The sequence below is a fragment of the Bombina bombina genome, chromosome 7 (genome assembly GCF_027579735.1).
Source record: "Bombina bombina isolate aBomBom1 chromosome 7, aBomBom1.pri, whole genome shotgun sequence".
Taxonomy (NCBI): domain Eukaryota; kingdom Metazoa; phylum Chordata; class Amphibia; order Anura; family Bombinatoridae; genus Bombina; species Bombina bombina.
The window spans coordinates 273,711,296-273,724,272 of NC_069505.1; the positions used below are offsets into that span (position 1 = coordinate 273,711,296).

Consider the following 12,977-nt stretch of genomic DNA (forward strand, 5'->3'; position numbering starts at 1 on the left):
TTCATGAAATTTATTTTTGGACTTGACTGTCCCTTTAATCTTAAGTAAGACTTTAAGATGACTAAGGTGTAGACTGTGCCTTTAATTGAGCATCAATTCATCTTTATTTGTCACAGATTCTTTAGTGGCTATTACTGCAACTAACATCCATAGCTGTGTGAGGTGCTCAATATGTGAACTCTCACACATGAAGAAAAATAATGACAACTGCGTATACACGTTTGAAACATGGTTAATATAAATGCATTTAGTCGTGCAATATTCTCATGTCTGTTTTGTTATGGGAAAGTAGTTTTGCTGAATAGAATAGAAGGTGTCTCGGAGACATGAATACGAGTTTGGCCCTTGGCCTTACGGGCATGATCAGTAATATTATTTCACCTACACAAAGACCGATCACATGGAATTCTTTTTATTTTTTCCATATTTTGTCTGTTAGTGGGTACAATTTTATCAGGTGAATTTTTTCTATTATCGTTTGTAACATTTTGAAGGAATTTTCGTGATGCTGGTATTCTTCACAGTGGAACTCGTTCAGTGCACCATGAGGTGAACAGTTACGAGTATAATGGCGACTCAGTCACACCTAGTAGATATAACAAGGAACAGTACAAATTTTGCAATTTGGAGTTTTTATGTTGCACTGAGGATTTTCTGTGAAATTTTAGGTTCACAAGTAAGTTTTAATTCATTTGGGCCAATGATACCTATTAAAGGTAAAAATAATACAGATTCATAAACGCTTGTAATCTGCAGATAGTACAGCGAAGCCTGTTTAATTTATTGTGTTTGATTTGCTGTATTACAATTTATATTGTGTACAGTATACAGTTTGAGAATACAATATACAATAACGGTATATTAATAAGTTGGTTTATTTCTTCACAGTCTAATATTTCTTGATAAAAAAAAAAATATACAGTAATCACGCAAATCTGCTAATGATATTTGGGTGTTAAAGGGACACTGAACCCAAATTTTTTTCTTTCGTGATTCAGATAGAGCATGACATTTTAAGCAACGTTCTAATTTACTCCTATTATAAAATTTTCTTCAATCTCTTTGTATCTTTATTTGAAATGCAAGAATGTAAGTTTAGATGCCGGCCCATTTTTGGTGAACAACCTGGGTTGTCCTTGCTGATTGGTGGGTAAATTCACCCACCAATCAAAAAGTGCTATCCAGAGTTCTGAACCCAAAAAAAAGCTTAGATGTTTTCTTTTTCAAATAAAGATAGCAAGAGAACAAAGAAAAATTGATAATAGGAGTAAATTAGAAAGTTGCTTAAAATTGTATGCTCTATCTGAATCACAAAAGAAAAAATTTGGGTTCAGTGTCCCTTTAAGTTTTTGACGTATTTATTATGTACAAATGAAGGAAATATGTACTATCCCATGATCTTTTACTATGTTTATTGTTATTAATTTTGTATCATCTTCATTATATTTTGACATTCTCATCACCTATGGTAGAATATTTCCTTGCGCAAACATTACTTTCAGCTCGTGGAATTCAGCCTCTCACAAGAAACATTTTTGAGGTTAGATAACACATACAAATGATTTTATATTCCTGTTTGCCGACTAGACACAGATTTTGTAAGCAGATAAGACTCAGAAGACCTGTTTAGTTTCCTCATTTTCTTTTCTAAAGTGATCCTCGATATGGCTTTATGCAATATCATAGGTATTTGTGAATTAATTCAGAGCTCCCAAGTTTCCTGGATTATTGAGGTTTAGGGGTTATGTCTCACTGTTTCTCCTTCCCCTATATGACCCAGTTTCACAGATTATCAACCCAGATTCTCCAAACAGTAGAATTTGACCGCAGCGTCCTGCACAATGTCGAATAGGCATGGGTGAATGATGTCATCAACGGCAACTAGTTAGCGTCTAAAAGGATCAGGCAGGGTGCTAGCCCAAATGGGTAGGAACAGGTCACTATAAAGGATCAAAAAATAGGAAAGGGCTGCACAAAAGTGTCCACTGGGGGGGTGAAACGCATCAGACTGTCACGCTCCTTGTCTGCTTCGGTTTTCAATAAACATTTGACGCTGTTGTGTAGCCCTTTCCTATTATTTCTCAGCCCAGATTGCCTGGCACCACCCCAAATAGCACTGATTCCACCCAACCTTGCCACCTGCTTAGGCTGCTCAGCTAAAGGCCTAGCATTTGGTGTCTCAAGGGATAATATATTGGATGAGGGGCCACAAAACATCTATATATCTCCATTGATCAAGGAGTGGGGGGCACACAGGGGGATTGTCATTATGCCCCCAAAAATGCCCACAGCACACAAGACTCCCCTTCATTATAGTTTTACAAAATAATAATAATTGTTATCTCTATTTGACCCTACCATTTCTGCTAAAAGGCTATTCCATGTAGCAACTACCCTTTCTTTGAAGAAGTGTTTTATCTAACTACAGTTAACAACTAACCTGCTATCTTCCAACTTCAAATGATTACAGTATTCTCTGTTTATGGTGAAAAGTGAGTCATTTGCCCTGCCCTGCCAGTAATTGTGATTTCGCTTTCATACTTTTCTCCCATGGCATAGATCTCTAAACTAGAACAGTGGTATGGGATTTCTCATTGTACGATTTATAAAAATCATCTCTGGGGAAGCATTCTTTCACATTGGTTTAAGTATGTGATGCAGTGTGGGGGTTGTCAAAGATTCTAAGTTGTATATATGTACAATTTCACTACTGGGGTCATGTTGAGTTCCCTTGTATTGTGTTGTACGTGCTAAATATATTCCTAAATGGAAAAAAATATTTCTATTGCAAAATGTCTTTTTGTGTAAGTGAAAGCATCTGGGGAGTAAGTTAGGGGCGGCTCCAGGGCCGGACTGGGACCAAAAATAGGCTCAGGCGTATTAAGGCAAAGTAATCCACTCCCCCCAATTTCTTATTTGTCTGTATACCAGACATGACAAGTATAATGTAATTTGTTTGATTAATAAAAATATTTAACATTTCTAACACCCTACAACTACCATACTGCAACCTAATTAAAAAAAAACACAGCAAAAACAACATAAATTGCTCATTTGCAATTAAAAAAAAAACCCATAAAGTTCTTATTTGTAGCATAACATAATAAACTCTAACCATTTGATGCACTTTACTAACAAAACATTCACATTAAAACAAGTGGTGGGGGGTTGGGGGGGAGTCATTTAAAGCAAAAAAGTTATATAGCATACAAAAATAAGTTGAAAGCATTATGCCATGAAATCTTTTGGAAAGTTATTCAATCTATAATCATGTGATGGTAACAATTAGAAGCAATGCCAGGAAACCAGATCACTATTAGGTAAAGCGGTAAAGCACACATATAAAATACTGTAGTTATAGATTATACCCTGTTGCTATCACAAAGCATAAATAAAATATTCCCAATACAAATATGGGTCTAGATTACAAGTGCTAACCTTTTCTTTGCGAGCATTGAAAGTAGCGCACGTATTACTTTGCTTAAGTGCACTCCAATTTAACGTCGGGATATCGTGACTTTAGAGCTGAGGTTAACTGTTACGCTCAACAAAAAAGTTGCAAAAAACACATCAAAATTGTGTGTGTGTACATATGTATTTATGTATGTATATGTATTTATGTATGTATATGTATTTATGTATTTACAGACATATATATAATACTGTTCTTGTAAAATACATATCTATACCTATATATCTATAGGAATAGATACATAGGTATGTACAGATATATATAGAAATATGTATTTAAGAATAAAAAGGACATATTCTGCTATGTGAAGAACATTGGAATGTGAAATATTAATATTGCATGTCAGATTTAGTGCTCTGAAATATACACGGTCGGGTTAGCGCGCACGTGTGTTGTTGTTTTTTTTTCCAGTTTTTGCTTTCCACAAAGTCTATGGTAAAAGTTAAACATGGCTGCGATATTCGAAGTTTGGCTTTTTAAACGTGTCTGGTTATTGCTTGTGCAAAAACTTTTTACTTTCCACTTGTAGTATGAGCGCAACCAGACGTGCGCAAAAAGCCTCCGTTTAGCGAAGTTAGCGCGTGAGTGGGAGCGCTCCACTCGTAATCCAGTCTTTAATTGCTTATACACACTACCAATATAAAAATGACTGGTGTCTTTTTAGTTACAAACTTTTTAGATTAAAATGTATCTGTGACAGATTTAGTTATACAAATAAACGAAAAAATGGGAAGAGCTAAAAGCAGGGGTCAGTATGAACAGATAAAAGTGCAAATAAAATATAGTACAAATACAAATCTAAATCAGAACAAATCTATATTTAATAAAATGTAACATAAAATCACAGAACATTTATAAATAAGCACCATGTATTAGCGCCATGCATTGAAAAATCCTGATGTAAACACTATAAAGCAAAGTCCCAAATAGATACTCTGGGGGCCGCTGTAGTGGATCATGTCCGCCGCACATAGATAAATGCCGACAGCATGCGCTGTCAGCATTTATCATTGCACAAGCATTTCTAGTGAAATACTTGTGCAAAGCCGCCCCCTGCACATTGGAAAGTATGTTGGGGCTTTTAATGTTTCCTTTTACTTGTGTTGGTGAGCAGCAACTTGTGAGACATTGCATGATATGATTAAGAGGATGTTTCCTGAGATTTGGATGTTTGGACAATGTGTGTAGAAATAAGCAAATACTTTATTTCCTTTTGGGACTTACGCCAATTCTCCTGAGTATGATTTGCAGTCAGCTATTTGTCGTTTCTTATTTCTCAGGCCCTTTGTACATCTAGCACTAAGGAATCTGCTTTGCTGCTTTGTTTTTAATGTGTTTTGGATAAGTAAAACCTCATTCATTTTCTTCCCACTCAATCTGTGTTTCTCACTTAAAGGGACATTAAACACTAAATACGTTGCCATGCACCTCCCTCTTATTATGGGTTCGGCCATTTTGGAACCTAGGTTACACTGCAGGTATCTGGAGGAGAGTTACTGCACATGTGCAAACACTTCAGCACTGGAATGCAGTGAAAGCTACATTTCAACATGGTGGCTCCCATGACTGTAGGGAAGTGGGAAATAACCTCAATACTATTTATTAAATATATTTAATGTGGTCGACTGACTGCTAGTGGCAAGCCAAAATAAATTGAAAAAAAATTAACCTGCTGTGTATTATTTCCTCTCAAAGTACAGCAAAGTTTTCAAAGGAGCTTGAAATAAAATTTTCATGGCTCAGATTAAGTTTTTTTTATTATATTATTAATTTAAAGGGGTAAAAAGAAGCAATAATAAAATATTCTACTGATTTTGGATAAATGTTCTTAACCCACCCATAGGAATTAAACACATGGTTAAAGTCAGCTCCGGATTTGCTGTACACTACTGGTTCAGAGCAGAACCCAGCCAATCATGGATCACATATACACATAGCCGGCAATCACTGTCCATCTTCAGTAGCGCATTTTCACTCTGAGAGCTGACTTTTATTAGGTGTTTTAATGCCTTTGTGTGGTTTAAAAAGCATTGAGGTTGATTACCATCCTTTAGAAAAGTTTCATCTATCTTTCTACAAAATCTTACATTAAAGTCTATGGGAAATTTTGTAAAGAAAGTATTTGATATGTTTCTTTCTAAAGGCTTGCGATCTAAAGTGCAACGGTGCACTTACATTTTGGTACTAGTTAGCCACTATTAATGAGTGTATGTGTTGCTTTACGGATGTGCCGCTGTGCTGGCACCTGTTTATGTACTGAGTCTATGAAGCAGGTAACTTGAGGTGCCAAGTAATATAAGACTTATGCTTTATCTTTGTGTTTCTGTCTTGCTCCAAAGCAGTCATTGCCATGTGCTTATATAGAATTCCATTTTACAAATGACAGAAGTGACATTCCAGCATCAGTACTGAGAATAGAAGTTATAAATCCCCAATGGCAAATTCTGCTTAGTCCGCATTCTCTTCCTCCTGTTCTGTTTATCATATGCACCGCTGTGCAGCAGCCTATAATAATGTGATTTTCTTCTCAGGTTCTCCCAACTGATGACCTGGCTGAGACAAAAAGATCTCACAGACAGAGCCATAGGAAGAAGGTGCTGCCTGAGATCTACTTAACACGGCTTCTGTCTACTAAGGTGAACAAGATTACTGCTCCCAAGCACAGGTCTGACACACAGACAGCCCCCTAAAGGCACAGACATTCAGTACCGTACTCCTGAGTGCATAGGGCACAGACATTCAGTACCGTACACCTGAGTGCATAGGGCACAGACATTCAGTACGGTACAGCTGAGTGCATAGGGCACAGACATTCAGTACCGTACACCTGAGTGCATAGGGCACAGACATTCAGTACGGTACAGCTGAGTGCATAGGGCACAGACATTCAGTATGGTACAGCTGAGTGCATAGGGCACAGACATTCAGTACCGTACACCTGAGTGCATAGGGCACAGACATTCAGTACGGTACAGCTGAGTGCATAGGGCACAGACATTCAGTACCGTACACCTGAGTGCATAGGGCACAGACATTCAGTACGGTACAGCTGAGTGCATAGGGCACAGACATTCAGTACCGTACGTCTGAGTGCAAAGAACACAGACATTTAGTACCGTACTCTTGAGTGCATAGGGAACAGACATTCAGTAGCGTACTCCTGAGTGCATAGGGAACAGACATTCAGTACCGTACACCTGAGTGCATAGGGCACAGACATTCAGTACCGTACACCTGAGTGCATAGGGAACAGACATTCAGTACCGTACACCTGAGTGCATAGGGCACAGACATTCAGTACCGTACACCTGAGTGCATAGGGCACAGACATTCAGTACGGTACAGCTGAGTGCATAGGGCACAGACATTCAGTACGGTACAGCTGAGTGCATAGGGCACAGACATTCAGTACCGTACACCTGAGTGCATAGGGCACAGACATTCAGTACCGTACTCCTGAGTGCATAGGGCACAGACATTCAGTACCGTACTCCTGAGTGCATAGGGCACAGACATTCAGTACCGTACGTCTGAGTGCAAAGAACACAGACATTCAGTACCGTACTCTTGAGTGCATAGGGAACAGACATTCAGTACCGTACTCCTGAGTGCATAGGGAACAGACATTCAGTACCGTACACCTGAGTGCATAGGGCACAGACATTCAGTACCAAACACCTGAGTGCATAGGGCACAGACATTCAGTACCATGCACCTGAGTGCATAGTGCACAGACATTCAGTACCATACTCCTGAGTGCATAGGGCACAGACATTCAGTACCGTACGTCTGAGTGCAAAGAACACAGACATTCAGTACCGTACGTCTGAGTGCAAAGAACACAGACATTCAGTACCGTACGTCTGAGTGCAAAGAACACAGACATTCAGTACCGTACTCTTGAGTGCATAGGGAACAGACATTCAGTACCGTACACCTGAGTGCATAGGGCACAGACATTCAGTACCAAACACCTGAGTGCATAGGGCACAGACATTCAGTACGGTACAGCTGAGTGCATAGGGCACAGACATTCAGTACGGTACAGCTGAGTGCATAGGGCACAGACATTCAGTACCGTACACCTGAGTGCATAGGGCACAGACATTCAGTACCGTACTCCTGAGTGCATAGGGCACAGACATTCAGTACCGTACTCCTGAGTGCATAGGGCACAGACATTCAGTACCGTACGTCTGAGTGCAAAGAACACAGACATTCAGTACCGTACTCTTGAGTGCATAGGGAACAGACATTCAGTACCGTACTCCTGAGTGCATAGGGAACAGACATTCAGTACCGTACACCTGAGTGCATAGGGCACAGACATTCAGTACCAAACACCTGAGTGCATAGGGCACAGACATTCAGCACCATGCACCTGAGTGCATAGTGCACAGACATTCAGTACCGTACTCCTGAGTGCATAGGGCACAGACATTCAGTACCGTACGTCTGAGTGCAAAGAACACAGACATTCAGTACCGTATGTCTGAGTGCAAAGAACACAGACATTCAGTACCGTACTCTTGAGTGCATAGGGAACAGACATTCAGTACCGTACTCCTGAGTGCATAGGGCACAGACATTCAGTACCGTACACCTGAGTGCATAGGGCACAGACATTCAGTACCGTACACCTGAGTGCATAGGGCACAGACATTCAGTACCATGCACCTGAGTGCATAGTGCACAGACATTCAGTACCGTACTCCTGAGTGCATAGGGCACAGACATTCAGTACTGTACGTCTGAGTGCAAAGAACACAGACATTCAGTACCGTACTCTTGAGTGCATAGGGAACAGACATTCAGTACCGTACTCCTGAGTGCATAGGGAACAGACATTCAGTACTGTACACCTGAGTGCATAGGGAACAGACATTCAGTACCATACACCTGAGTGCATAGGGCACAGACATTCAGTACCGTACACCTGAGTGCATAGGGCACAGACATTCAGTACCGTACGTCTGAGTGCAAAGAACACAGACATTCAGTACCGTACTCCTGAGTGCATAGGGAACAGACATTCAGTACTGTACACCTGAGTGCATAGGGAACAGACATTCAGTACCGTACACCTGAGTGCATAGGGCACAGACATTCAGTACCGTACGTCTGAGTGCAAAGAACACAGACATTCATTACCGTACTCTTGAGTGCATAGGGAACAGACATTCAGTACCGTACTCCTGAGTGCATAGGGAACAGACATTCAGTACCATACACCTGAGTGCATAGGGCACAAACATTCAGTACCGTACACCTGAGTGCATAGGGCACAGACATTCAGTACCGTACACCTGAGTGCATAGGGCACAGACATTCAGTACCGTACGTCTGAGTGCAAAGAACACAGACATTCAGTACCGTACTCTTGAGTGCATAGGGAACAGACATTCAGTACCGTACTCCTGAGTGCATAGGGAACAGACATTCAGTACTGTACACCTGAGTGCATAGGGAACAGACATTCAGTACCATACACCTGAGTGCATAGGGCACAAACATTCAGTACCATACACCTGAGTGCATAGGGCACAAACATTCAGTACCGTACACCTGAATGCATAGGGCACAGACATTCAGTACCGTACACCTGAGTGCATAGGGCACAGACATTCATTACCGTGCTCCTGAGTACATAGGTAACAGACATTCAGTACCGTACTCCTGAGTGCATAGGTAACAGACATTCAGTACCATACACCTGAGTGCATAGGGCACAAACATTCAGTACCGTACACCTGAGTGCATAGGGCACAGACATTCAGTATCGTACACCTGAGTGCATAGGGCACAGACATTCAGTACCGTACACCTGAGTGCATAGGGCACAGACATTCATTACCGTACTCCTGAGTGCATAGGGCACAGACATTCAGTACCGTACTCCTGAGTGCATAGGGAACAGACATTCAGTACCATACACCTGAGTGCATAGGGCACAGACATTCAGTACCGTACACCTGAGTGCATAGGGCACAGACATTCAGTACCGTACACCTGAGTGCATAGGGCACAGACATTCAGTACCGTACACCTGAGTGCATAGGGCACAGACATTCAGTACCGTACACCTGAGTGCATAGAACACAGACATTCAATACCACAGGACACAGATACACAACAGCGTGCTTCTGAGCACATATAACACACACACACACTGTGCAACCACCTGTTCCGGGCAAAAGCAGAATTCTAGAGTGCTCTTGAGAACATAAAACACACACAAGCAAATCATTGTTTGTGAGTACACAGGTCAAACACAGCACCCTTTTGACAAAGAAGCAACCCATATAAACAATTCTCTGCTTAACAGAGCACAGGACACACATACACATTTTACTCTATTGCCGAGAGCACAAAAGATACACGCACAATAAAACGGCGCCTTGCTCTTGAATACACAAGAAATTGATACTAATCACACAAGATCCACACACACTTGCAGGACACATATACCCCAGTGCTAATGTCCTCATTATGGCACAAGACACACACGACTCTGTCCCTTCGCACACAGGAGATATACACAATACACAGCACCTTACTTCTGAACAGACAAGACTGTGATCCTAAGCACACAAAATGCGCCACTCAACTGTGCCTCTGGGAGCACAGGACACAAACACGCACCATACACCAGAGCACAAGACACATCATGTTCCTAAGTGCATAATATAAACACATGCACAACTTCCTGACCCTGTACAGACATCGATTTGCTCATATACATTCCCAGCTCCTGTGCACACACTGCATTAGTTTTTTTCCATCTTGTGTGTACAGGGAACACTACAGAAATTCCTTGATGATTTATTCAGAGCCATCTTGTGTATTCATGAGGACCGACCACCGCTAGCTATCAAATACTTCTTTGATTTCCTGGAGGAGCAAGCGGAAAAGCGAGGGATCTCTGATCCAGACACATTACACATCTGGAAGACGAACTGGTAGGTGCAGTGAAATTGTGGGATTTTGCAAATAAATAGCCCCATAGACCCTTCTCTCTGCCTGTTCCCTTAGAAAATATTTTGTATATGCTACACAATATGTAATGGTCATGACCCTACATGTAAGTAAAATACACAATGTACCCAGGTATTCTGGTATATATAATGTGATGTGTTATATAATGTGTACTCACATGAAGCTAAATTGGTGAATAGTGTTTTCATTAGTTTTAGTGGGACCAAAAGAGACATTGGGGCTGATTTATCATGTGTCTGGCGGACATGATCCGCTGTAGCCAGACATCGATAAATGCAGATAGCTTGCGCTGACGGCATTTATCATTGCACAAGCAGTTCTGGTGTCCTCCAGCAGCCACCCTCTTAAATTTCCTCCAGCAGCACCCTCTTATATGTCCTCCTGTAGTCTCCCTCTTACATGTCCTCCAGCAGCCGACCTCTTATATGTCCTCCTGTAGTCTCCCTCTTACATGTCCTCCTGTAGTCTCCCTCTTACATGTCCTCCAGCAGCCGACCTCTTATATGTCCACCTGTAGTCTCCCTCTTACATGTCCTCCTGTAGTCTCCCTCTTACATGTCCTCCAGCAGCCGACCTCTTATATGTCCTCCTGTAGTCTCCCTCTTACATGTGCTCCTGTAGTCTCCCTCTTACATGTCCTCCAGCAGCCACCCTCTTATATGTCCTCCAGCAGCTGACCTCTTACATGTCCTCCTGTAGTCTCCCTCTTACATGTCGTCCAGCAGCCGACCTCTTACATGTCCTCCTGTAGTCTCCCTCTTACATGTCCTCCAGCAGCCAACCTCTTAAATGTCCTCCTGTAGTCTTCCTCTTACATGTCCTCCAGCAGCCGAACTCTTACATGTCCTCCTGTAGTCTCCCTCTTACATGTCCTCCAGCAGCCGACCTCTTACATGTTCTCCAGCAGCCGACCTCTTACATGTCCTCCTGTAGTCTCACTCTTACATGTCCTCCAGCAGCTGACCTCTTACATGTCCTCCAGCAGCCGACCTCTTACATGTCCTCCAGGAGCCGACCTCTTACATGTCCTCCTGTAGTCTCCCACTTACATGTCCTCCAGCAGCCGACCTCTTACATGTCCTCCAGCAGCCGACCTCTTACATGTCCTCCAGCAGCCGACCTCTTACATGTCCTCCAGCAGCCGACCTCTTACATATCCTCCAGCAGCCGACCTCTTACATGTCCTCCTGTAGTCTCCCTCTTACATGTCCTCCAGCAGCCGACCTCTTACATGTCCTCCAGCAGCCAACCTCTTACATGTCCTCCTGTAGTCTCCCTCTTACATGTCCTCCAGCAGCCGACCTCTTACATGTCCTCCTGTAGTCTCCCTTTTATATGTCCTCCTGTAGTCTCCCTCTTACATGTCCTCCAGCAGCCGACCTCTTACATGTCCTCCAGCAGCCAACCTCTTACATGTCCTCCTGTAGTCTCCCTCTTACATGTCCTCCTGTAGTCTCCCTCTTACATGTCCTCCAGCAGCCGACCTCTTACATGTCCTCCTGTAGTCTCCCTTTTATATGTCCTCCTGTAGTCTCCCTCTTACATGTCCTCCTGTAGTCTCCCTCTTACATGTCTTCCTGTAGTCTCCCTCTTACATGTCCTCCAGCAGCCAACCTCTTACATGTCCTCCTGTAGTCTCCCTCTTACATGTCCTCCTGTAGTCTCCCTCTTACATGTCCTCCAGCAGCCGACCTCTTACATGTCCTCCTGTAGTCTCCCTTTTATATGTCCTCCTGTAGTCTCCCTCTTACATGTCCTCCAGCAGCCGACCTCTTACATGTCCTCCAGCACCAACCTCTTACATGTCCTCCTGTAGTCTCCCTTTTATATGTCCTCCTGTAGCCTCCCTCTTACATGTCCTCCAGCAGCCGACCTCTTACATGTCCTCCTGTAGTCTCCCTTTTATATGTCCTCCTGTAGTCTCCCTCTTACATGTCCTCCTGTAGTCTCCCTCTTACATGTCCTCCAGCAGCCGACCTCTTACATGTCCTCCTGTAGTCTCCCTTTTATATGTCCTCCTGTAGTCTCCCTCTTACATGTCCTCCAGCAGCCGACCTCTTACATGTCCTCCTGTAGTCTCCCTTTTATATGTCCTCCTGTAGTCTCCCTCTTACATGTCCTCCTGTAGTCTCCCTCTTACATGTCCTCCTGTAGTCTCCCTCTTACATGTCCTCCAGCAGACGACCTCTTACATGTCCTTCTGTAGTCTCCCTCTTACATGTCCTCCAGCAGCTGACCTCTTACATGTCCTCCAGCAGCCGACCTCTTACATGTCCTCCAGGAGCCGACCTCTTACATGTCCTCCTGTAGTCTCCCACTTACATGTCCTCCAGCAGCCGACCTCTTACATGTCCTCCAGCAGCCGACCTCTTACATATCCTCCAGCAGCCGACCTCTTACATGTCCTCCTGTAGTCTCCCTCTTACATGTCCTCCAGCAGCCGACCTCTTACATGTCCTCCAGCAGCCAACCTCTTACATGTCCTCCTGTAGTCTCCCTCTTACATGTC

At 42.8% G+C, this 12,977-nt stretch overlaps 1 protein-coding gene across 1 annotated transcript in view; it reads left to right on the forward strand.

Moving 5' to 3' along the window:
• Nucleotides 1-12,977, forward strand: part of PLXND1 (plexin D1) — a 185,276-nt gene that overhangs the window by 149,717 nt on the left and 22,582 nt on the right. The window contains exons 31-32 of the mRNA XM_053720768.1: nucleotides 6,004-6,108; nucleotides 10,268-10,431. Of these exons, the coding sequence (XP_053576743.1) occupies nucleotides 6,004-6,108; nucleotides 10,268-10,431 (269 nt within the window). The remainder of the gene's footprint in view (nucleotides 1-6,003; nucleotides 6,109-10,267; nucleotides 10,432-12,977) is intronic.